This window comes from Chiroxiphia lanceolata, chromosome 18 (genome assembly GCF_009829145.1).
Source record: "Chiroxiphia lanceolata isolate bChiLan1 chromosome 18, bChiLan1.pri, whole genome shotgun sequence".
Lineage (NCBI taxonomy): Eukaryota > Metazoa > Chordata > Aves > Passeriformes > Pipridae > Chiroxiphia > Chiroxiphia lanceolata.
In genome coordinates this window covers 14,118,086-14,142,659 of record NC_045654.1, presented here as the reverse complement: position 1 = coordinate 14,142,659, position 24,574 = coordinate 14,118,086, and the positions used below count along the sequence as shown (strand labels likewise).

At 42.5% G+C, this 24,574-nt stretch overlaps 1 protein-coding gene across 6 annotated transcripts in view; it reads right to left on the bottom strand.

Moving 5' to 3' along the window:
* Positions 1–24,574, bottom strand: part of ARVCF (ARVCF delta catenin family member) — a 239,979-nt gene that overhangs the window by 146,837 nt on the left and 68,568 nt on the right. For 2 of the 6 annotated variants that reach the window (XM_032705633.1, XM_032705634.1), the window contains 2 exons: positions 11,213–11,278; positions 2,592–2,693 (listed from right to left, as the gene is read on the bottom strand). Coding sequence is in view for 1 of the 6 variants with exons in the window: in XM_032705632.1 (XP_032561523.1) it covers positions 11,213–11,278 (66 nt within the window). In the remaining 5 variants the exon portion in view is untranslated. The remainder of the gene's footprint in view (positions 1–2,591; positions 2,694–11,212; positions 11,279–24,574) is intronic. The other 4 variants (XM_032705636.1, XM_032705638.1, XM_032705635.1 and 1 more) reach the window with 3 other exon arrangements.

Sequence of the window (24,574 nt, the reverse complement as noted above, 5' to 3'; positions counted from 1 at the left end):
AGAAAACCAAAAACCACCAAAGGGTTCTCCAAATGTCACAAATTAGTCAAATACTGACCAAGTTGTGAACTTCTGAGACCTTCCACTAGATTATTAAAGTCTGTAAAGCCTTCAGAGACCACACTGCTTCCTGCAAAGCAGGATCACAGCCATCTCAAAGGACAGCATGATTCCTGGGAAGCCCCAGACTCACCTGCTCCATCTCAGTGTGCTCAGCCCTGGTACAGCTGCACATGAACACAGCCAGACCCTGTGGGCCTCAGCTGGCTCATGTGCAGCCAACTTGCACGTTTCTGCTTTTGTGCTTCCCTGCCTGTGCACAGATGGAGGCAGCTCTGTCTGTCTGTCTGTCTGTCCTCCCAGGGGTGCAGACGTGCTCACCGACTCCTTCGAGTGGGAAAGCACTGGGACTTCCCAGACCCAGGCACTAATCCTATTTTGGGAAAAACATACATGGGGGGGCATTTCTAACTATATATTCTTGCAAAGAGCTCCTGGGTTACTAATTCCCACTGCCCTCATGCAGGAGCAGAGGAACACACTGCTACAGATCCAAGTGCACCTCAGCCAAGGGGATGCTCCAGGCCCAAGAAAAGAGTCTGGATGGGTCAGGGATGAGGACTGGAGACAGGCTCCTCAGAGCTGCTGCACAGTAGGAACTCAGGTTTCCTCAGTCACGCCCTGCAGGGGCCCATCTGCCAGGGAATTCACTGTCTGCAGCTAAAACTGCTTTTTCTCACATGCAACCATGTGAGAAACAACACAGAAGTCACCTTCTGTGGGTCCCAGAGGCTGGATATTTCTATGGACTGATTTCAAAAAGTGAATCCAGTGGGGATGACAGGATGTAACCTACGGCAGCTAAATTTAAAACAAGCAGGTTCCCTTTAGAATATGTAATGCAAGTATCTGTTCTAAGGAAAAGCATTACCAGGAGTGCATGAAAAATCTAGAAGCCCCTCTTCTGAAACAGTTACAGCTTTAATAATAAAAATCACAGGTGATGACTGAGCTGATACATCAACTTTCAAGTCACATTCTGAGAATGTGACAAAGATTCCATTCAGAAAATCCCTAATGAGATATAAGACCTTGATGCCACACAAGAGAACGTAGAAAATTTGGGTTCTATAAATGGTACAAATCTCTAGAGAGATCTCCATGCAGAAAATACAGTGTTAACCTCCTTACAACCATAAATATTGTGCTTCTCTTCTCTGTGCGAAGACAGACACAGGCAGAAAATAAACTGTATAAATTTTCAGATGTACAATTAGTGACCATAAAAATCCTAATTGCTATGCAGAAACAGCAGCAGGACCAATAACTGCCTTTTAAGAACTGTTGGACAAAGAAAGACTTTTGCATTTCAAATGTTTTATTAGCAGATAAATACCTGCTTGCTGTTGATTGCACTCCTAATTATTTACCCAGGGTTTCAACAATTTACATTATCAGCAGTCTAGACCAGAGGAGAAAAATAAAAGTACTGACTCATGAGCCAGTTACTGGGGCTGCCACTTGCAATTTGCTACCACTTGTAAATAAATTAAAGTGCATTGAAAAGGGTATCAGTAAAAGAAAATATTACACCTACAGCAGCCAGGTAAAAATTATTCCTTAGGCTGCATTTCTAAACACAGCAAAGAGCTGCCTTCAGAGTGTCAAAGGCTACGCTGACAGCAGCAAATCTCCTCTCCTGCCTACGTGACTCCAAATACATCAGTGTTGCATTGGAGCTGGAGCAAAGCAAGAGGAGCTGCTTTTCTGCCCTTTCCTGTGACAAAGTGATGGACTGAAAGGCCCCTCCTAAGCCAGGACAGCTCGAGTGCTCAGTGAGGATGGAAATCCCCCCAGTGCAAAGGGCCCAAACGGAGTCCCCCCCTTCACACCCAAGGCTGGGGCTCTTGGAAACACTGCCATGCCTGTGGTCACTTGGTACTCCCCCAAAATGTGAGTCAGCTCTGCATGCTGGTTTTGCTAATATAGTCAAGAGCTCGTCAAGAGCCCTTCAGATGAAGAGGGGTCAAGTTCTGTGAGATCTGAGTACCTAAACCCTAACAGCCCTGGAGAACCTCAAAGCCCCTGCACTTTTCAAAGGATTCTGCCTTCCTAAAGCACTCAGGCACTTGAGTGAGCTGAGTCTGGAGAGAGCAGTGTCCAGAACACCACAGAGGCTTCTCCCAGCAGGAGGGGAGGTGGTTCTCAGGGCACACAGGAGATTTTTCGGGTCCAACAGTGTGAGTGCTGAGCAGGGCTGTCCCACTGCTGCTCCAGCCCAGCCCAAGGCTCCCTGCCCTGCTGGCAGCTGGGGCACTACAGGGAGCAACAAGAAGCTGGTACAGCTCATGCAGCTGCAGGAGCAGGAAGGGCTGTGAGTGTGCATGGTAACAGCAGCTCTGTGCTTCCACAGGGAAGGAAACCAGCAGAGTAAAAGCACAGATGGGGCTTGAGAGGATGTGTGGAACTGAAGTGTAACACATGCCACGACATTTCCAGCCTCGAGTGCCACAGGAGATGAGCAGCATGACGTGACTGTTGCCCCCCATGCACCACCAGAAGGCATGCAGAGAAAACTGAGCCATACACACCTAGAGAGGTACCAGGGCCTGAGGGTTAGAGCTGCTGGGACATCCCCCACTAAGCCTAGAACAGGACAGAGAAAGCAGGAGAGCAGCCTGAAGCAGAACCAGCTACAAGAGAGAGGAAAGAGAAGACAGAGTTAGTTAATAAGGTATTATATTACAGCCTCTTCTGTACAGTCATCTCCCAAGTTCTTCTCACTATGTTATAGAAATTATTTATTACACTGTTTTCCTCCTAACTTGGAGGAAAAGGAAACAATATTCAGAGAAGCCAATCCTGAGACTCCTAAGGAAAAAAAAACCCACTCTAGTTAATGTCATTTGTGATCAATATCTGTGTGTTTCTGTGAGATTTACTGTTGATGTCCTAAATCAGGAAAAGCTCTAGACTGGAATGAGGATGAATGAATGCTGCAAACTGGATATTGTGGCCAGACAACTTAAAACACAGAAACCTAACATGATGCTTCAGAAATGATAACTGTTATTTAGGCATGCAACTTCAGGCCCTGTGTCAGATGTACAAGCTCCAAATGGCTCAAGATCATTTTTAGAAAGGAGACATTAATTTCTCAAATACGCCCACTGCACAACAGCTTACAGCCACTTTCTTTGTTCTACCTGCCTGTAAATCTGATCCTACACAAAACCAGAGGCAAAGAAGCCTTTGGTATCAGGTCATCTGTGTAGCTCTGTAAATCTATGATCTCTTTTGTCTTAAAATATTTAGCACCAAAACTTCTCTGGGCCAGTGACTGCCAATTCAGTCTCTGTTTTTCTGGAGAATGTACAGAACAGGATCCCTTGGCACAGACATGGTTCTGTGAGGCAGCACAACCAGCCTTCAGCCACTGCCTCATCAGAAATGCAGCAGCCACACGGCAGGGAATGCAGAGCCAGGACAAACTCACGCTGCTGGTTCAGATGGTTTAGAACATTTTCAGAGAGAAATGTTGGCCCAGCAGATTTCATGCTTGACCAGGTACTGTCTGCCTTCCTGAAGCCAGTACAAACACAATTTCTTGTGTTTCAGCCAAATTACCAGAAATACGATCCTTTCTTTGCATGGATCCAGCCTCAAAGGGCATGGAACCATCATGCCAGAAAACTCATTTTTTCTTAAACTAAACAGAAGTAAATTCTATGCTCAAAATTTACTAGATATAACAAAACTGTGCAAAGATATGCCCACAGATGAAAGTGGGGAGGCAGAGTGAGAAAAAGACTAATTCTGAAGCAAATGACCAGAGAGAATAAATTAAGCATAATTCAGTTTCTGCAGACAAAAGAGTAACACCTTTGAAAAAAAGAATTTATACATATATAAAAAACACATTCCAGATAAACTGCTTCTCAGACCTTACGCTGAAATCTATCTTGAGCTTGGGTCCTCCTGCTGCTCTGGCTGACTGAGCTCTAATTTGACCCTTAGGTGACAACCTCCAGCAATGAATAGCAATGAGGAGGCCACAAAGAAACCTGTTTGAGTGCAGTTCTCTCCTAGGCACAGACAGACTCACTGTGCTGGTGTCAAAAGGAACAACAGAAAAGCTGCTCAGGGTGGCTCTGTTCCTTTGGACAGAGGCACTCTGTGAAACAAGGTATAAACTGGGGAATGAACAAGAGCAGAGGAAATGGTGATGGGAGAAATGGGAAGAGGAAAAAGCCCCTGAGAAAGAACTTTGGATCTTGGGGACACAGCACTGAACACTGCAGCTCACCAGCTCTGCTGCTGCAGAAAAAGAAGGGCAAGTGCAATATCTGGGGTTTTACATTGGTCAGGAACTTCGTCTGATCGTCCAGCAGGAAAACTTTTGTAGAAATAAATAAATTCTGCAAATAAATTTGCTGAATATCATATTAGGATCTGGGTTTGGCAACAACAACAAAAGAATCCAGACACATCTTTGTACACACAACACAGTTCCAAAACTTCACTCACTGCAGAACTGGCTCTGCTCAGCAGCACCACAGCATCTCTAATCTTATCATAATGGTTCCCAGTCAATTTAAACATTAATACTTTAATTAACCTCTTAGTTAAAAGCACTGAAATCATATCATAGCACCTTAGAAAAGACACGGTTCTCAGGTAAAAAGGATGCAGAATTTTCTTGTATGTAATACAATCTCTCTATTAATGAGGGCACATTTAAATGACACCAGTTATCTTTCTACAGCTTCCCTTCAGCAGAGATTCCTCACTTCTACAGTTTGATACCAGGAATTTTTCAGGTTTTCCTCCCAAGGTTTCATGCACTGTTTTCATGCTTGGTGTGTGCCTGCACAGCTTTAATGATACTGTAGCTCTGTTCCCCTAATAAGGTACATTTCAATTTCTATACTGTATTCCCAAATGGAAAGGAAAATAAATTAGAGCAATATAGAATACCTTTCTCACAACTGCATACATATAATACCATAAATAATTCAGTTTAATACTCTGAAGTTCCAATGGAAATATTTTTACAAGGGCAATTTTTAAAGTAAATGTTTTAGTCTATGATTACTTTTGCCCAACAGAAAAGAAAAATCCATTTCTTCTTGAAATTTGTCATTTATAGACAGCACCTCTCTTGGACTGTGGCTCCAAAGGACTTGTCTATACAGAGGAAGCTGAACTTCTCCATCCCAGAGAGCTCATTACACCACAGTTCCTTCAGAGATCGCTTTTCGTGTTAATTAAGCATAAAACAGCTCAGCAAAATGGTATCACGTTACTTCACACCTCCTGAGTGTCCACACTAAGGTTTAATGGGTGTGGGATGGTCTGTAAATCCACACCGTGCACTGTAAATTCTCGGTGTAAACAAACAATCCTCACCAAGGGGTGTCCAGGTGGAACAGTTTTTGTAGAAGCCTCGTAAATCCCAGAGCAGGGAACAAGGCAGAGCTGGCCCAGTTCTGCCTTCAGGGTGTTGGGTTGGAATGTGCCCACTACAACCCCTGCTACTGTTCTACCTCACAGGGGTTAATGCTGCCACCTGAGCCACGGCCAGGAAATACCAGCAGCATTAATACTTCACTCTCTGCATACAGAGAATCAGCTCTGCATGATTTCTACTGATGTCCTGTAGCTGGGTAGCATTTGGGAGACAGCACTTTCACCCCCACACCAAGAAGCCAAGTCTGAAATAACCAGCTGAGCTGAACACTGTGCACCAACCTCGTGGAAACAGTTCTGAATATTTTGATGATTTCAGCAATTCCATTTGCTTAATACTGTGCACCGTTAATGATCAGCCTGTGTTTTTACCTATCCTCAGAAAATTTTATATTTTTTTTTATATTTTCTTGTTTTCTATAGAAACAAAATGCAACTTGAAAATTAAAGGCAGAATGAACAAGATCATACTTTGCGATCTCTCTTGGAATGGAAACAGTAAATTTGCTCCTTCCCAAACCTCTGACACCTTTTCCTCTGCGTTGGAACTTGCCAAACATGATTGCTACCAGCCTGATTAGTTCATAGCTGATCACTTTAACACCCCACAACACGTGTCCTTGCATACTAAAGCTGCTGCACGCCATTGATTTCTCAAAGGTCTCCCCCACCGAAATCAATAAGGAGTTCTGCCTGAAAATGGATTCCACTTTGTGTTCCCTTTCTGATTCATGGATATTCAGCTTTCCAAGTATTCTCAGGGCTGCTTTCAGCAGGAGCTCTGCGTATGGAGCTTCACCCTCATCAGCAGACACTTCACCCCTGTCCCTCTGCTGAGAGCAGCCATGGCCACAGAATTCCACTGGAACCTGCACATCTGTCTGGGCACAGAATTCCACTGGAACCACCTTCCTGCAGGAATGGCTTCCCAGCAGCACGGGAACCACCTCTGTCTGTGCCTGCTGGATAACAGCAGCCCTTCAATGAAGCACCCAGGTGCTGCTGCCTGGGCAGGGTTGTGGGCATGGACTGGGACTGAGCTCATCTTCAGCACAAATGCTTCCTTCTGCAGAGCCTGCCTTGCAAGCAGAGCCACCCAAAATCAATACATCTGCCCTTAGAACAAGGCTATTTCAGCGAGGAAGCGAAAAAGATAAAGATCAAAAGCAGCACAGTTCAGAACTCCACTCCCTCAGTCTTTCCCCTGTATTTTAAAGCTTGGCCTCATAAATACACAATCCAATCTGGCCCCAAATAAGCCAAACACGAGCTCATGCAATTACTTCCACAGACTACTTAAAAGATTTCATTAAACAATATACCAGATTCCTCACTTTTCTGGGTTTCTGGATGTTTTGAGTTTTGGTAAAAGGGCTTCCATTTTCAGAGAAAGGTTCCTGACAGGAGTGTGTCTGAAGTGGCTGTATGGGGGGAACTACAGCTGAGAACAGCCTTGTATTCATGAGCACTGAATTCCCAGCTCACAAAACTCAGGAACAAGAGTCAGTGGGCAACTTCCAGAGCCAGGTAGCTTCTCATAGGTAAACCAGAGCAACTGAAATATTACAGAAAGGCTGGAAAATCCTGCAGATGCTCATAACTCTTTCATAAAAGATACTGTTGTGTTGCCACGGAACAGATAAATAAAATGGCAAGTGCCAAAGCTGAGGCCAGCCCTGCACTCAGGCAGCCTGATGCCCACTCCAAATGCCCTTGTTAGGCTCAGCACACCACTTATTTAGGCACCACACTCAGGCAGCTTATTTAAACTTAAGAGTCATTAGGCAGAAAATTGTCCTTTCACTACACATTTTGAGAGGAGAGGAGAGGAAAAAAAAATCCAAGTGTGACCCCACAGAACAGTGAGTGTCTCAGCTCAGCAACAGATGTGTCAAATGACTTACCCCGACCACGAGGAGTTAATTGGTGCTATAAATAGCACTCTGCACACACACACAAAAATCCACTTAATTGTAGTATCCAAAGCACACAGGCTGGCTTTGCTTATCAGTAAAACTATTTTCCTTTAAAGAAGTGGGCTTGGGTGTTCTACATGTAGATTAACACAGAGAGATAATTTGATTTCAGGCTATTGAGAGATTTCCTTCCTTTTATGTTTCAGAAGAACAGGGCTGCATGCAGCTAAATGAGATCCATAGATTACAGTAGAAGAAAGGCTAATAAAACTGCACAGCTACATTCCTGGGTAATAACAAATGCTTTTTAATTCTAGGGCTCCAATCTCGGGGTTTATGGGGGCATTTCCAATTACTACCTTTAAGATGAACGCAAATAAATGCATCAAGAGAAAACAGATCCTTTAACCCATCTGAATCAAATACCTACTATCTCCCACAGCATTTTAAAAAAATAAACTGGCACTGCTAGGAAAAAAAAATTTCACAGTTCTGAAGTGTTCAGAGCAAGCATCTTCCCTGTGGTTTCTGACCTGCTTTCAGGAGAAAAAAACCAAAACCAAAACATAAACCCCTCAGCTATTTTCCAGAGCATGTGTCTTGTTTACCTCTCACAGCCACATCCAGTGGGTTGTGTGGCTGCTCCACCGGGGAGCTGAAAACATCAGTATAAACAGGAAAGAACATAATGCCAATATTCATGTCTCATTCTTGAAGCTACTAAATCAAATTAATTTTATTAGCTGCTTACCAACCTATCCTGCTGCATTACTCTCCTGCATTTCCACCTCTCCCATTAAAAACAACCCCGTTTCCACCTTACATTGCTTTAAACCAGGAACCGTATCAATGAGGAGGAGATTAAAGCAATACAAAGAGAGGGAAGGAACAGAATGGGGCCCACCACCTCTATTTCTCCTCAGGAACATCTGTCTCATCCTAAATCCAGTGGTTTTTTTCCCCAAGCTGTGTTTGGAAGCCCGAGGCACTGAGTAAATGTACTGTGTGAGACCGAAAGTATCGATCTGCTTTCTGCAGGGGCATGTGCAGAGCACACCCTTCACTGTCCCAGCATCTGCAAGTTTAAAATGCAGTCCAAGTTCACCTTACCCTTGTAAGTTCAGGATGCAATCCAAGTGCGTGCTGATTAACACCACAGCTTTTTAGTATTACAAGGTAAACATGCATTTGAGAACTAATAAATAATTTCTGAGCAAAATAAAAGTATTTAGCTCATGTGATGCCTTGAACACTCATTCCGTTCATGCATAAACATCTAAAGGCAGAAAAAACACAGATATTTTAATGACAGCCTTGGACAGAGTCCTCATTCCATAGGATGCATTTTGGCCCCCACATCTCAGCAGCAGTCCCTGTTCCACACTGTAGAACCATCCTGCTCCAGGGAGGGGCTGCCTGGCTGAGGGGTAGAACATCAACGTCACGAGAACTGCACTTCACCTCCCCTTCTCCAGGTGCAAGACCTGGCTGAACCTTCAAGGCAGGAATCCTCATCCCTGGGAAGCATTTTCTACTCCATTAGCCAAGAATCTTGGCTTCTGTGGGGTTAAACTGACAGTCTAAGTGTCCCTCAGAGAACAACCCTCAGGACATGCCTGGTTCATATCCCTGGGTAAATCCAGATGCCACAGTAACCCCATTGATTAGTCCAGACTCAGGCTTCTTTACTCATTTAGATCTCCCCTTGCATGGACCAGCAGGGTAGGGCTGTGCTTACACTGCCAAGGGTTACATCACACAGCCACCAAAACTTATTTTTATTACATCACTGCGAGTGGTAATTTTCACAACTGAGATTCATGTCTTCATTATAAGAGCATTTTATTCATTGGTTTGTAGGTCTATCCAAATTTAAACCTTTGGGCTGAAGTCTTCCCTGGTAGGTCTTTCCTTCAAGGCTGAATTTCTCTTTTAGGAGAACTTCAGTGAGAATAATTGGGCTGGTTTTTTTATCAGTTGGGGAAATTTCTGTGCAAGTTTCTCCTGTCAGAGGCTCTGCAGACACAGCCACAGCCCTGCTCCCACCCAGCAGCCCCAGGGTGCCAGCACAGCACAGGGACAGGGGCCTGCCTTCAGCTCAGAGTCTGGCAGGGGTCACCCCCACCCTGAACAGGCAGCACAACACCCACAAAAACCTGCAGGGACTCCCCTGCCTCCTATCCCTCTTCTCTCACATGGAAAACCTGTTCTGAACCTGACCTTGTCACAAGCCTCACACAGCATTTAAACACCTTCTGTGCTGAGCTCAACCCTGACCTGGAAACCAGCAGGAACTGGGCAAGTCCTGGATTTAGGGAGTCACCACCAATCGTCTTTTGGACAGACCATTTTCTTCCAGACAGCTACAGTTAGACTCTGACCTCCCCCCTTCCAAGCCTGTCCTGCATTTGTATCTTTAACTAAATCCTAATGCTTTTTGTAGCTTATACTGCCCATCAAGAATATTTCTTATGTCCAGGAACACACATCACTAATGTCTAATATTACAGTTATTGGGAAGCACAAATATTTCTTCCAGATCAGGGATGATCCGCTCCAAGAACCAACTTTCTATTCAAACATTCCTTTTTAATAACTGTTCTACTAATAACTGTGCTGAGTTGGAAAAATAATAATTTTGCCTTAACTGTCTAACCACTTCAAACGTTTAAAGCAAATTCCCTCTATTATATCAAAATTAAAATCTTGCACTGTATAAACAGGAATGTATTCCAGCTATAATAAACACTTTTAAACACTCATTTCATTACAACTAGGAACAGAGCTAAGTATCAAACAACTCAGACAGTAAATACAACGTAAACTCTACTGAGAACCTTTCCTACAAACAGCTTTGGAAGCTGAAATGGGCTATTTACTTTCCATAAAACTTTTTGATTTGACATATATAAAAGGAACAATGTTTAATCTAAAAACAATCAAATGAAAATGGAAAGAGCTTTATAAAAATCAGTAACATGATACTTGTTTTTCAGAGGATTATTTTCAAGGAATGCTTGGCTCAAACTATAATCCACCTACACTGAGAAAAATAAAGCAGTACACAAAAGGGAGCAATATTTCAGGAAAATAAACAACAGAGTGCTTTTATATTTAAACCCATTATTCCCTATCAAGTCCCCAGATTTAAAACAGACACACCAAAGCACTGAGGTGAATTTGAAGCAGCTGAAAATGTTTATGGTCATCCTCTAAGCAACCAGAGTACTGGCCTTTTGATCTAGAAAGGCTGAGGCATAAATTGGCAGGGACAGAATGGAGAGAGGAAGACACATCTTAGGATTTTTGGAAAACACAAGTCTGAGTGGAGAACGGGACAGGAGGGGAATGCTGAGAGTCCACCTGCTGAAAATGGGGCCGTGGGAAGAAGTCACACAGACAGAGACAGCCCTGCTCTGCCAGGGGTAGAATGAAGCCAAATGAGGACTCCCATGGCAAGAGGAGAAGGGAGACATGGACCAGAGATGGCTCCAAGTCACAAAAGACAAGTGTCACCCCTGTGTCCCTCAGCTCTCACTCCCATTCTGCCTCTGGCAGTGCCTCATCTCAACACAACCAACCATCCCAGGGGCTCCTGTCCCAGGGCCAGGTTTCAGACCTGTCACAGGTATTCCCTCCTGTCTGCTCCTCAACCACCCTACCATTATTTAAAATAAATTTCAGTAGGCCTTCAATAGCATCCAAACTAAGGAATTTCTGAGAAGTGTAAAGACAATTTAATAAAAGGATCGTGACTTAAGAAGACACATAATGACAAAGCAGCAAGATACTCAAGAGACTTGAACTCAACTGCAGAAACACAGTACCTTTTACAGTGTTCCTTTCTTGCAGTGGCTTTAAGATGGAAATTCTCCCCTGGTTTGATGATAACTCTGTCAGAGAAAAAAAAAACATAACAAAGACATTTTTATTCCATCTAGAGGAAGTAGGAAGAGCAGATATTTTTAAATAACTGACATCATTTACATAATATAGTGGAAATCTATTAGTTGTATCTCTCCTTTGTATCACTCCTTCCTGAGTCATGCTGGCTTACCAAAAAGCATTACCTCTGTCATCTATTCCACCATTACCTGAAATCCCAGGAAAATCCCACAGAACTGGAATATGGAAAGTAAACTTTGTAGAAGGAGCCTGGTTGACTAACTGGCTATTCCAATCCTCTTGATTTCTGTCTCAATGCCATATGTCCCATATGTGCATACATCACACATTCCTAAACTTAGAATTCAATCCAATACATATTTAATTCCTGATTAACTCATAGATTTAAAATCCAAAGCTGTTTCCCTCGTCAGCACACACCACAGCATTCTCAGTCAGCCAGGTCTAAATGCCATCTAGTGGCTCTAAAAATGTCAACTGTGGCTCCACAAATACACCTCATCCCGTTTGACATTTTTCCTTCTAGCAGCAGGAAATAAGAGAAATTAGGGCAGGAAGACATTCGCCCTTGAATCACCAGAAGGAACTCATCACTTTTCAATATCTCAATATTTTTGTCTGAGCTCCAGGCAGCATTCCCACTCCATGCAGCATTCCCACTGCAGCAGTTCTTCTCTCAGCAATCCCTCCTACAGTTACAAGCAGGATCCTTTGTCTTGGATTTCCAGCCTCCTGCTCTCTTTCCCAATCCAAGAACATTCAAGCAGCTGATTCCTGCAGATCCTCCTGGTTTCCCCATAAAGCAGACACTGCCCTTGCACTGCCAGCCTGACAGGGCTCCATCATTAGAGCCTCCTCCCTGCTCCTCCTCTGCCTGCAAAGTGCACTAAGGCCAAATAAACAGGAGTGGCAAGCAAGGAAAAACACTTTAACCCTGCAGACTCACTGTAACCAAACAGGTGCTAAAACAAAACTGTACATCTCTGATGGAAGATGAGCATTTCTCTGAAGCCTAATTTCTTTGAGCTTTTGTCTCATAACAAGAATGTGGCTATCTCCTCTCTATGTAAGCTAATTTTATGCATTTTATTAGAATATTCCCCCTTTTTAAGCCAGAAATAATGGTTTACGTTCAGTGTCACTTGGAGCAGACAAAAGCTACTGGAAAGAATACTTCCCTTGATTTTTCTTTCCTCCTTTTCCACCTATATTTTTGTTGCTGTTGATTCAGAGTCAAGCAGACAAGCTGCCTAAGGCTTGGGGTAAGACCCAGTCCCACTACAGCAATGCATGTACAGCTGTGGGCTTTTGAATCTTTTTAAATCACATAATCTGGGATAAACAGCATTTGCCCCCTTGACAAGACTTCAACAATATGTATCTAAAATACCAGGGGTGGTCAGATCACCCCATCAGGGATGTTCTAGTGATAACCACACCCGTGTGGCCTGAAATTCAGGGCCAGTTATCAAGACAAAACCACCTGTTCTTTTCAATACAAACCCATGTGTTTCATTCCCTCCTCTCAGCAGAGTGTTTGTGAGAACAGGGACAGTCCCAGTGCTGGGTGGGATGTGGCAAACAGCTGGACCAGCTGTGCTGTATTCCATGGGAAGAGTCCAACTGCCCTGGGACCCGAGCGCTGCTCTGGATCAGCTGATCCAGCTCAGACATTCAGCCCCAGATCCTGAAGTCTGGAGCTCACTGAGTGCTCCTGGCCATCCTGCCAAGCCCCCTTCTCACCCCCTGGCTGCTGCCCATCTGACACCCTGTCATACAGGGGAGAGGGGGGAAATCCACCAGCTTGGACCCTGTTACATTTAATAAAACACCTGTGCTTCATTACAAAAATGCTGCTTCATGCCAGTGATATACTTTTATTGCTGATTTTAATCAAGCAGCTTACAGCTCTCAGATGAGAAAGGTGGAGAAAAACCTGTAATGCCTTTTCAGATTGCTTGTTATCTCTCACTTGTAACTAATTATCCCAGTCACACTGTTAAAGACTGAGCAGTTTTACGTTCACTCGCCAAGAAATGACAAAAAAAAAAAGAAATTAGACAATTAGTCTCTAGCTATAATAACTAATTAAGATAAATATTTTCAGAATAAGGAACTTAACAGAACATCAAGGCACTAACACTGCAAAAATGTCTGGGAAAGTAAAGCATCTCTCAGCAAAACCATTTCTTGCCAGTCAGTGAGTTCCACAGTTGCATCCCAACCACACTTCATTCTTGTCCTACTGCAGTAAACATAATTAGTTATTAAAACTTCTTTCTAACATGGTGAGAATGTGAGCAGCTTATTGGACTACAGGGAAGCTTAGGGACAAATGTTTGATGCTGCCCCTTGCAAGTGTGTGCTGCCCATAGATCAGTGTTTTACACCAACCCCGTGATGGCAAGGACTGTCACAACTGGTTCTGCCATTCCTGTGTGCTCAGGTCTTAGTTCATCATCAGCTAAGCCTGGACTGTGCTGGTATCCAGTCCTCAACACCTTCTTGGTCCCTCACTCAAAGAGCTTCTGAACTTGCCCCCAAGTTCCTGAAAAGGCTTTCTGGGCAGTCAGTTTGTGAGGAGCAGCCTTCAGACAGGTCCAGCATGGTGACTGCACAGCATCTGCCTGGCCCTGGCTCCCTCTGTGCCCCCTCACCCCCAGGGACAAGGAGCCAGCCTTGCACAAACAGACTGGAACACGTTCTGGGGCACAGAGCAGATCCTTCACCTCTGCAGAGAAACTGGGGCAATTAACACTGCCAAGGGTGAGGCAACAGTGCAGTCCAAAATAAAGGAGACAATGAAATGGTGTGGATAGACAAGCAGACTGCTTTTAATTCAGCTGCAATACCACTGAAGCACACACTGCAAAATCCTGCCAAGGGCATGAATGGAAAGCCTTTCTCTTTGGCTCTTTCTGTCACTCCAATGACCTCCTGTCTGGCATTTCTGGCATTAAAATAACTAATGAAGAGCTTGGATGACGTAACTTATTTGGTGACAGAAAGATTACCTGCACATTCATGGCTACAGCCCTCACTGCACACTTACAACCCAAAACCAGCCCCAAGGAGCTCATGTTTCTCTCAATTCCAGCAGCACATCAGAGCACAGCTCCAGGTACCAAGAGCTACATCCATGGAAAAGAGTCCAGTGGAGAAGAGCTCACTTGCTCCCAAATGAATTTGTCTGCCCATGTTCTGTTGTTATTGATCACAAGAAGCCGACACCCTCCAACTGGATGTGTTCCTTGGCAGGAGCTTTGTCACAGATAAATCACCAGAAGTTCAGGCAGAACTAAATAACATTCTCTGGGCTCTATTTTGCATCTGCTGTGATTTACTTTTCTTAACCAAGAGACAAGGAGGTGAGGAGAAAGAATTTTTTCCTTAAGCACCACCTTCCTTCACCTTACATCTTCACTTGCTAAACTGCTACTTTATTTCACAGAGAAATGTAGGGTGTTCTGACTGACAACACAGGTCTGCTTTTATGTAAGGTGTCAGATGGCAAACATGAGGTATCTACATTACACAACCCAGTGTGTGGGTATATACCCTGTCACAACTTGCATCAAAACATATGAAACAGTCATGGGAAGTGAGGTCTCTTCACTGAAAGATGTGATACAAACACAGCTACCACACAACACACTGAACATCAGCCACGCTGCACACTCATTAAAAGGCTTTCCATCAAAAGAGGCGGACTACAAGCTGTTTGATATTCTAATATTTACACTCAATTATCTCCAGAAATTTATTTAAAACAGTATTATTTTTGTGTTACTTAGGAGCTCTGAGTTCCCTTATAAACTCCTACTCGTTCTTAATTATAGTGTAAATCAGCATGTTAACACCAAGCGAGCAACCATTAACTAAAGCAGCTGATACAAATGCAGACAAAGTTCGGACAGAAGGAGTGGCAAAATGCCCAGAAAGTTCCAAACCCCCTCTGAACAGCTCAGTCATCGTGCAGAGATACACAGACCTTTCAAAACAGATGCGCTGGGTAACTGCAGTTACCGCCAATAAATTTTATATAAATATTACAAAAGCAGTAAAGGGCCCATGCATCAGTACACAGACATGTCACAGATAAGAACTGCGGCTTTTTAAAATGTCAGGCCTGAAAATGTACAACAGCCCATAAAATGTCTCTGCAGTCATTACTGCTAACAGTGAACTCAATCAGTCATTAAGGGAACGACGCTGAACCAACTCTGGCAAACCAGCTGCACCATTTCCTGGGCTGCCTTAGTGTGTGCACAGACATGGCACAGCAAAAGGACATTTATGACATGTACACCTACAGAAGCCAATGTACAGTGATTCACTTCATTGTGTAAAATTAAAGCTAATCCCTTCTTCTGAAGGAAACGTCACAGACTTCTGTGTGTTCGGTGAATTAATGTTTATAAGGAGCCCAGACAGTTTAATGTTTTTAATACAGGACTGAGATTTTCTCCTAAACATCAAACAGAGAAGCTGCATTAAAACAGCGGTTTCTTGATTGCCACAGACCTAAGTGACAGTATTTCCAAGCTTTGTTTTCCATCCTGTCACACCGATTAGCAACTGTACACAACTGGGACATCTGCAAAATCCACCAAGTAGCCATGAATTATACATTCCTGACTCTTTAAAGTGTGAATTACACATTCCTGACTCTTTAAAGTTAACGTGTGATAATCTCCTTATCAAGAGCCTGCCGACAGCTGCTAGTACTATTCTCCTAATATTTCTCATTATAAACAGACACCTAGGAATGGAAAAACAAGGTATACAGTCTAGTATCACACAGGTGCCCATCTACATGTAATAAGGGAGGCTTTACCAACAACATTGTTTTAAGAATTTACGTAGCAATAAAGCTGTAGCTGAACACCTTTTATAAAAAAATGCAATTTAACATTTTACAGCCTAATACGTGTAAGAATTCATCACACCCAATTAAATACAAATGCAACACTTGGTCACCTTTCATTAAAGTTTTGAATGGAATTTTGTTATATTTCATATTAATATGGAGTTTCATTTAATTTAGATGACAAATCATCTGATTTCATGTTCTAGTATGCTAAGGTTATCCCAGTCAAACATGACAGTGTTCAAGGGGTAACCAAAGTCACCTTTTAGGTATTAGAGAAAGAGGATACATTTATTCATTTAAATGGGAGGCAAAGGTGATGTTCCAAAATTTTATAATGAAATTTATCTTGAAAAAAGAAGAAAAAAATTAATCCTGGTTTTAGTGATAATACATTAGTGCCAGTAAAGCTCACAACTGTGGGAAACTGGCTGCAGCTGGTTTTACTCTCCAGGGGAGAAATTCCTCTCCCAAAGCAAGCCAGACCCAGTTCTGCTATCACTGCCAGGACTGTTCTGTCTGGATAGAAATTGTACATTTAGGCCTGTAACTGACTGTAAATAAAATTCCAAATTAATCACCCATCTGAATCACCCACCACGTACAAATTTCAGTAGGTAACAACTCCCAGACCCACATCTCCTGCCCTGGCAGTTACACTGGCAAGGGCTCAGCTCTGAACAAAAGCAGCTACCAGAGATTCTGTCACGCCGGGAAATTCCTCACCGAAAACATGCACTTGAAAAGTGTCCAGTTCTTTCTGGGCCCAAAGGGAAGGAGAAAATCAGCCTGAACAAAAGCTCAACTAACAATATTTTGTGAATAAAATTATAGGGCTGCCTAGCTTAAGAACTGTATTTTCCCCCTAAACCTGCATTCCCAGAACACTTCCAGCAGTCAGGAGTGAACCAGTCCCTGACCCTGTCCCTGGTGTTAGACCTACTACAGACAGACATGGTACCATCACACACTAGCAGAGTTAAAAGAAAGGAACATACAATACAGGTAAGACTGGAGAAATCACAGAGAATGAGAGTTTTCTGAAGGTCAAGAGCTGTGAGAAACCAATCTCCTGAATCTCAGAACTAACTCTTGACACCCAAGTGATGCTTTCCTCTCATCCTTAGGAAAGACACACCTGAATGAGGCCTCAGCCACATCTCTTACAGTTCTTCACTTGAACACGATTTTTTCATGATTTTTTTTTTTAAACAAGAATGTAGAAAACTATGGAAAGTCCTGCAGCAAACCTGCAGAATCCACAGCATCTCATGGGTGGTGGGAGGTGCACACATCTTCCAGGAAACCGGTCAAGCAGATGCATGTGTGTGCAGGTAAATCCAATGAACATTCCCAAACTAACAAACTACATACAAATAGTCAGAAAACCAAGAGGTACAAGCAGTTAGATTATTTCAGATGTGCTGGCATTCTTTAAATTTTATGTTCCAAAGAAGCACTGATCTGACTAATGAAATTTTGGCAGTAGAAGTTGCAAGGATGTGCAATCTGTACCTGAGTGACAGTGACAGGGCACAGCACCTCTGACTCACACAACAATTACAGATATTCTATTTAATTGTATAACAATGTTTCCATTTGTCTTTGTTGAAAAATAATTTCCTAACTTCTGTTTATCAATGATGACCTGAAGGGAGAAGTTCAGATGAAGAGGAAAAGTAAGATCCCTACTCAGTCATGCACATGGAACAGTGTGACATTAGCACAAATTAAGATCACTGATACAAATTGCTTCAATAAAGCAAAGGGAAAATTAAAGGTGAAGTATTGTAGCAATCTAAACCAAAAAACAACTGCCAGGGACAGATATAAATAGCATCCAAACTCGTTGCTCTATGAATGTAAAATAGATGGCCAGGAAGAATACCCAAGGATAGAAGAAATCAATCATTTGCAGTTGATAGAGATGGGAGCTCAGTAACCTTTCCAGCAAACTGGGAATTCACACACAAAGCTGGGATAGCTTAATGAAGCAGGAAACACAAAGAATATTTCTGTTCCAAGTCCCAGAACACTTACAAGCTGCATGCTTCATTTTAATACATGCAGGCTACTGGGCAGTCCTAGTACTTGGGCTATTTAAAGATACACCAGCTTATTCAAATACTCAGCTACAGTTTTCTCAATTCCCAGGACAAATAAAAACAGCTAAAATGTGCACTATTAGCTTCCAGAAGTATGTGTTCCCACATTTGCATAAAGGCTATGTAAGTACCAATAATCTTATGTTAATTGAAGCATGATAAATATATATATTTATTAACAGAGCTTGTTTCCCAGTGCTTTCAGTATGTAAGTTTAAGGATCGTAGAATCATAATGGTTTCTTGGGTTCAGTCTGGTCTTTAAACACTAAAAGAGTTCAGTTACTTCTTTTAAAAGGATTAAAACATGAAAGCAGCAGGAATTTGGTTATCCAGCCACTACTGAAGCAAAATTGTTTACTTTGCTGCACTGTTTTCTTTTTTATGGTGACTACTCTCATCTTTTTCATGTATTACTGTAGCTCTTCTGATACAAAAAATTTATTACAGACCCATTGTAAAGAAGTTGAAACAATTATTTAGACCCACATATACATATAACCCTTATTATGTATTTATCTTTAGGGTCAATTAAGGGGGATTACATAAAAACATATTCCTAAAACTCTGACACCTTACTAATTTCAAGCAACTTCTTGTTGCTTTTCTAAGAAATATCAGGAGGATGTGCAAGACAAAACCTAACCAAGGAAGAGAATGGGGATTCTGAGACAGTACAAGTCAGTGTGTAAAATAGAAACAAAAAAAAAAGGGGGGGGGGAGGAGGAATTTTTAAAAGGGTGGGGGGTAAAATCTGTAGATCACTAGAAATTTGGCAATTATACTAACCTAGCTGATGTATTTTGGTGACAGCTTGAGCTTGCAGTCCCCAAATACTGCATTTTGTTACTAGTGGAGACACCAAAGAGAGAGCTGAGACATGTCTGAAAGGCCAAATGAAGCAGGGCAGAACTGAGGAGTGGGGCACAGGCTGGGAGAGCCTCACAGGGAAATGGGCTGGCACCAAACAGGTTTGGGGATGGGGAGAACACACAAACACTGGCAGGGAAGGTGCTCAGGAGACACACACGTGTCCCTGCAAACACAACAGCAGTGCCAAGGGTGAACTGGCACTGGCAGTGTGTGCCAGGGGTGTCTGGAGAACTGTCAGGGGCACCTGAATCCCTGCATTTATCCCTCTCTGCTGGGGTAACTTGCCTGAACAAGTATTTGAATGTATGAAGTGGCAACGGGCTAATTAATGGCAATTATTATTGTCAATACACGATTTAGTGATGCAGAGAGCTTGCTCTGTAGCCAGGCAGAGGAAAAACAAGCAGAAAACAAAACACACGCCAGCATGGAAACAAGGAAAATACGGTGAACAGTGAAGAAAGCACACCCTGAGTCTGTCCTACAGAGCTACCACTGCTCAGGAAAGGGAACAGGTAATTACCAGAAGAGAAATAACCAGGTAAACAATTCCCATACATTTGCTCCATGCTACAGTGCCTGCTTTTCATGCTGACTGTAGGATTAACACACATTCCTAGTAAGATTAATAAGTGGAGAACCACATTGCTTTTAAAATTTGTGTATTTTGCAGTATAGATTCGATATACCTGTTCAATCAGTTTCTCAGGACCACATAACCTTTCTCCTTTTGCTCACAAAAGAAGATAAATGAGAACAGTGGCAGAGCACTGGGAAATGTGGATCCATCGTGCCACACCCCGGAGCTCTCCAGGCTCGATGAAGTGAGATCTCGTGCCTTGCAGAACCTTTCTGGGGAGCTCCCTGCAGTTCAGGCTCACAGGAATGGAGCAGGCAGTCAGATAACACGGGGAAGCACAGCAGCAAAGAGCTGGCAGATCTAATTTTAGCTCTGCCAGCCTGGAACAAGCAACAGATGCGATCAAACCCCTGACCAGCCCTGGCTGCCCAGAGCACAGGAGCAGTAACTCCACCACACGAGTCTTATTTGCATCTCAAATATTTACAATCTGCAGATTTAAGAGACAGAATATGGCTGCACATCAGATCTTTGGATGGGAGCAGCCCAGCAGTGCCCCCCTGCAGCCCTGCCCTGGTTTCCTCCCCTCCCATTTTATCATTCCTCCTGATGCAGTGATGTCTCATTTCTGTGGCACCAAAAAATGCAGCAAAGGACTGATAAGGCCAAAAATACCAGTCTCAAAACAACCCCTCAGCTTGACTAGTTATTTATTATTAGAAAAAGAACATAGATTTCATGCAAGTACCTTAGGAACCAGGAAGTTTTGATTTTAAATCATGATAGTGCCACAGACATTAGATGTTCCTCAGATCTCAGAACATACAGAAATGAAATGGATCCCATAAATACAGTATCAGATATAATGACACTGTATTAGACTTGCAGAATTGCACAAAAAAAGGTCTGAGAATTGCTAGAATAATTGTAATGAATGAACAAATAATATTTTACTTGATGTCAAAAAAATGTAAACATCCTGAGGAGTCTAAAAAAAATGTTCAAAGTTTCAGTATACTAAGCTGCTCACATAATGCTAATACATCTCCATGATAAAATAAAATAAGCTATTATTCCCTCTAGGCCTCATCTAAGTCCTATTGTTTTGGTCCCTTAGAAAGGGACTTTTCCATGTGTCCAGAGGCCATCCACACAGTAAAAAGAGAGCAGAGAAGTAAATATACTCCCACTGAAACCCTGTTATTAACCTACTAACAGTACAAGACTTTTAATAACATAACATGAATTTTATGTTATTAAATAAAACCCTTTCATCCACAAAAATGCCCATAAATTTTCTGAAATTTTGGTAAAGCTATAGCACATATTTTCTTAGAGTTGGTATATGCATAACCTTATTAAAGCCCCTCAGAGGCTCTCACTGTTAACCATGCCCAGCCCTGCACGAAGGCAACAGGAAATTATGTGAAGAACTACGTAATTTCACTCTAGATGTTAATTAAAAGAAATCACTAAACCCACAGCAGTTTAAATCAATAAGAGAATAAAAGTCCACATTTAGGTGGAATGAAAATCTAAGGCCTTAACAAATCTTAACCTTTCTCTGCTGTGTTCACTGGTGCAGAGCCCTGCAAACAGCAGCACCTTTGCTGGTGACAGTCCCAACCCAGCATTCCTGCCATGAGAAGCTCTCTGGGAACGTGACTGAGCGTTCAGCAGGACTCTGAGATTTACAGTTTTGAAGGGCAGATTTTAATTGTACGTGTGTCAATCACAAACCCATCCAACTGTCATGGAAACACACAGTCATGGAGAGTCAAACCATGAACTTGGCTGCTGAAACAAAAGTTTTATTGCTGCAATTGACTGAAACTCCCTGGTTTGCAGATATTCAGCTGAATGGAATTACAGTAATGGCCCTGCTGCTGGACACAGCGCTCTGCCAAGACTTTAAATGGATTTGGTACTTAAATGCTTTGCAGAAAACATGCATTATTCTGATTGTATTTAGGCTAGTAGGATGTTAAAGTGTATACTCCAATTCTGTAAGACTCCCATGTTTTTGACCACCTTCAAACATGACTAATCAGGTTAACTGAGTCAGTTGAGAATTTAAGGCATAAGCAAGGCATATCATATTTAATATACTGCTTAATGTGCTATCCCTATGTCTTTGACAGATGATTTTCAAAGTACTCACAATAGTTAGGTTGGAATGGCTTTCCCAAATCAAAAAACCCACTTAGTTGGCTGCCATTCCACAAATCCCTCTCCAAAAATGTTGAGGAAAACAGAAAGAAAACTGTGGCTTCCTCACAACAGGACCCACATTGTCCTGGAGGCAGGGCACTGCTGCTCCTATTGCTTGGCAGACTGGGAGGGGAAACAACCACAAACTCAGTTCTCTCAGTACCCAGCTCTTTAGGGACCTAAAGGGTGGCATCCACCCCTCTCCAAAAACGTTGAGGAAAACAGAAAGAAAACTGTATTATAGAGAAGACTTTATACAGGACAGGGGCAAACAGCACCTCCAGATTCCAACTTTATTCAAGTGAAAGCATGAATTATATCAGCCCTTTTAACCCCTTTCTGAAATCAGTCATTTACACCAAAAGTGAAACAAAAGAGTGATCTGATATCTTTCAACACTCCAAACTAACAATTTGGAAAGTTATAAACTCACTGAATTACTTATCACGGTCCTCTTCATAACCTGCACAGGCTCCTGTCAACAAAGTCAACTCTAAAGTTTCAAATCCCTAAGAAAACTCAATATTCTGTCTGATGTCAAAAACCCAAATATGCTGAACATTCAAAAAGCAGAAGAAATGTTTATAACTCCCTTCATCGGTAACAATGAATTACCACCATTAAGATCATAAGGCAGATATTTTACATTTATAGAGCTTTTCAACTTGAGCCTTCAGTGTATTTTCCAAGGGATGTAAAGTCAGCAGCAGTAACTGCTGTCAGAGACACACCATGATGTATCGAAGGTAAACTGCACAGCAAAGCCTGGGATTAAAAGGAATTTTTTCCTTTCATATCCCTATTCCGGTTCTTTGATCACCATGCTGACTCCTGGGAATGGGGCAGCTCCAAAGGGAATCTACAAAATTCCATTAAAACCCGACTGTGTAGATAGCAGCACACATTTCCACGTGCAGTTATGATTTCCTGCACACACGAGCTGGGGTGTTTAACACCTTTGAAGCTCAGAGTCCCTGTGAAAATGTCCCCCCATCAGTCCTCCCTCCCTGGCAGTGCCAGGAGGGTGCAGGGGTGCCCAGGCCTGGGGCTTGCACAGCCTGGAGCTGCAGCTGGGCATTTTCACTTTTACATTTCTAGTGTAACTATGGCAGAGGAACACCCAGGCTAACACACATTAATAATGGCTGTGCTCCAAATCACAGCAGTGCTGCTGAAATCCTACATCATTTCAGAAGGGGAACAGGTGGGTTTTTTTCATGCAGTTTCTACGTCTCTTTAAACTCAGCTGTTTCACTTCACTCTATGTAATATTCTTTCTAATTTATAGAAACTCTAATGATTTTTTTCATATTACAGAAATTAAAAAGATCACATCAGAGCAGTTGCTGTAAAATTAGACACCCTTAATTGGCTATAAAAGAATTAAGACTGCAGAAACTCTCCAGGCTAAATCCAAAAAACCAGGAATAGCAGAAAAGGACAAAGATTTTATTTATTGGAACAATCTAACAGAGCAGAACACATCAAATACTTTATCCAGTACAGAACAGGCACGGGTGGGGCTGTGGGGGTTGGTGTGAGGTGGGGGCAGTGCTCCTTCAGGGGTTTTTGGTCTGAGGTCTGGCTGGGTTTTTTTGAATAGTGACAGAGCAGTTCCATTCCTACCCTGGGAACACACGGAGGCAACACCAGAGTGAATGGATGGTGCCCTCCACAATTCCAGCAGCCACAGCACTTCCCCTCTGCTGATGGGCCACCAGTCCTTCATGGCAGAAAGCTATTTTGCAATGTCTCAGTAAAAATGACCCTTTGTGTGTGTGTCCAGGGTACCCAGCAGGGTCTGATGGGAAGGGCAGCAGTGATGAACAGCTCCCCACGAGCAGCATCGGGGCAGCCGCCACTGAAAGCAGGATCAGATACAATCACAGCCTCAGTTTCACAAGTGGAACATCAGAGTGGAATAAAAGCAACCAAAACTGTCAAGCTGGAACTGTGGGACTCTTTAAAATCACTGTTAAACAGAAATAATTTACCTATTTTCAGGGGGTAGAGGAATACTTTTTCAGGATTTAGAGAAAAATATCCCCAAGTGAATATCTGTTCATGTTATGTTTCCATTTCATTAAAGAATTAGCAATTAAATCAAATTAGGTAAAGTGGGTACAGTGTTCATCTTCACTCTTATCTAGTACCCAGTCATAGCCCTGAAATTTCATTCCCCTGCCATAGCTCTAAGTTCTTACATTTACTCTAAAATTGTGTAACCTTCCCATTATTCCTCCTCTATGTGAAACTGCTCTTCTGAGTCCAATTGAGAAAGAAATCAGATCATTAAAAAAATCCTCTTTATCCAGAAACATATGAACAAAGCTAAAAATGTCTCTAAGTGCTGTGTTTTCATTTCAGTTTATTATATCAATTTACTCAGAATCATTCACCACCAGAAGCCCCTGGACTTAAGTTTCTCCTCACTTTATTAACACCCAAACTACTCAGGACAACAGGTACTAGTGAAGATTCTCATTACACAGACAACTATTCCCCTTTGTACTTCAAATTCATAAATAAATGCACAGGCTGTGTCAAAATTTCCCTTGAAGAACAAAGCTATGACAATGAACATGTTCTATTAAATAATGAGAGAAGAAGGGATGCAGGATTATACTCTGTACTTGCTCCATGAG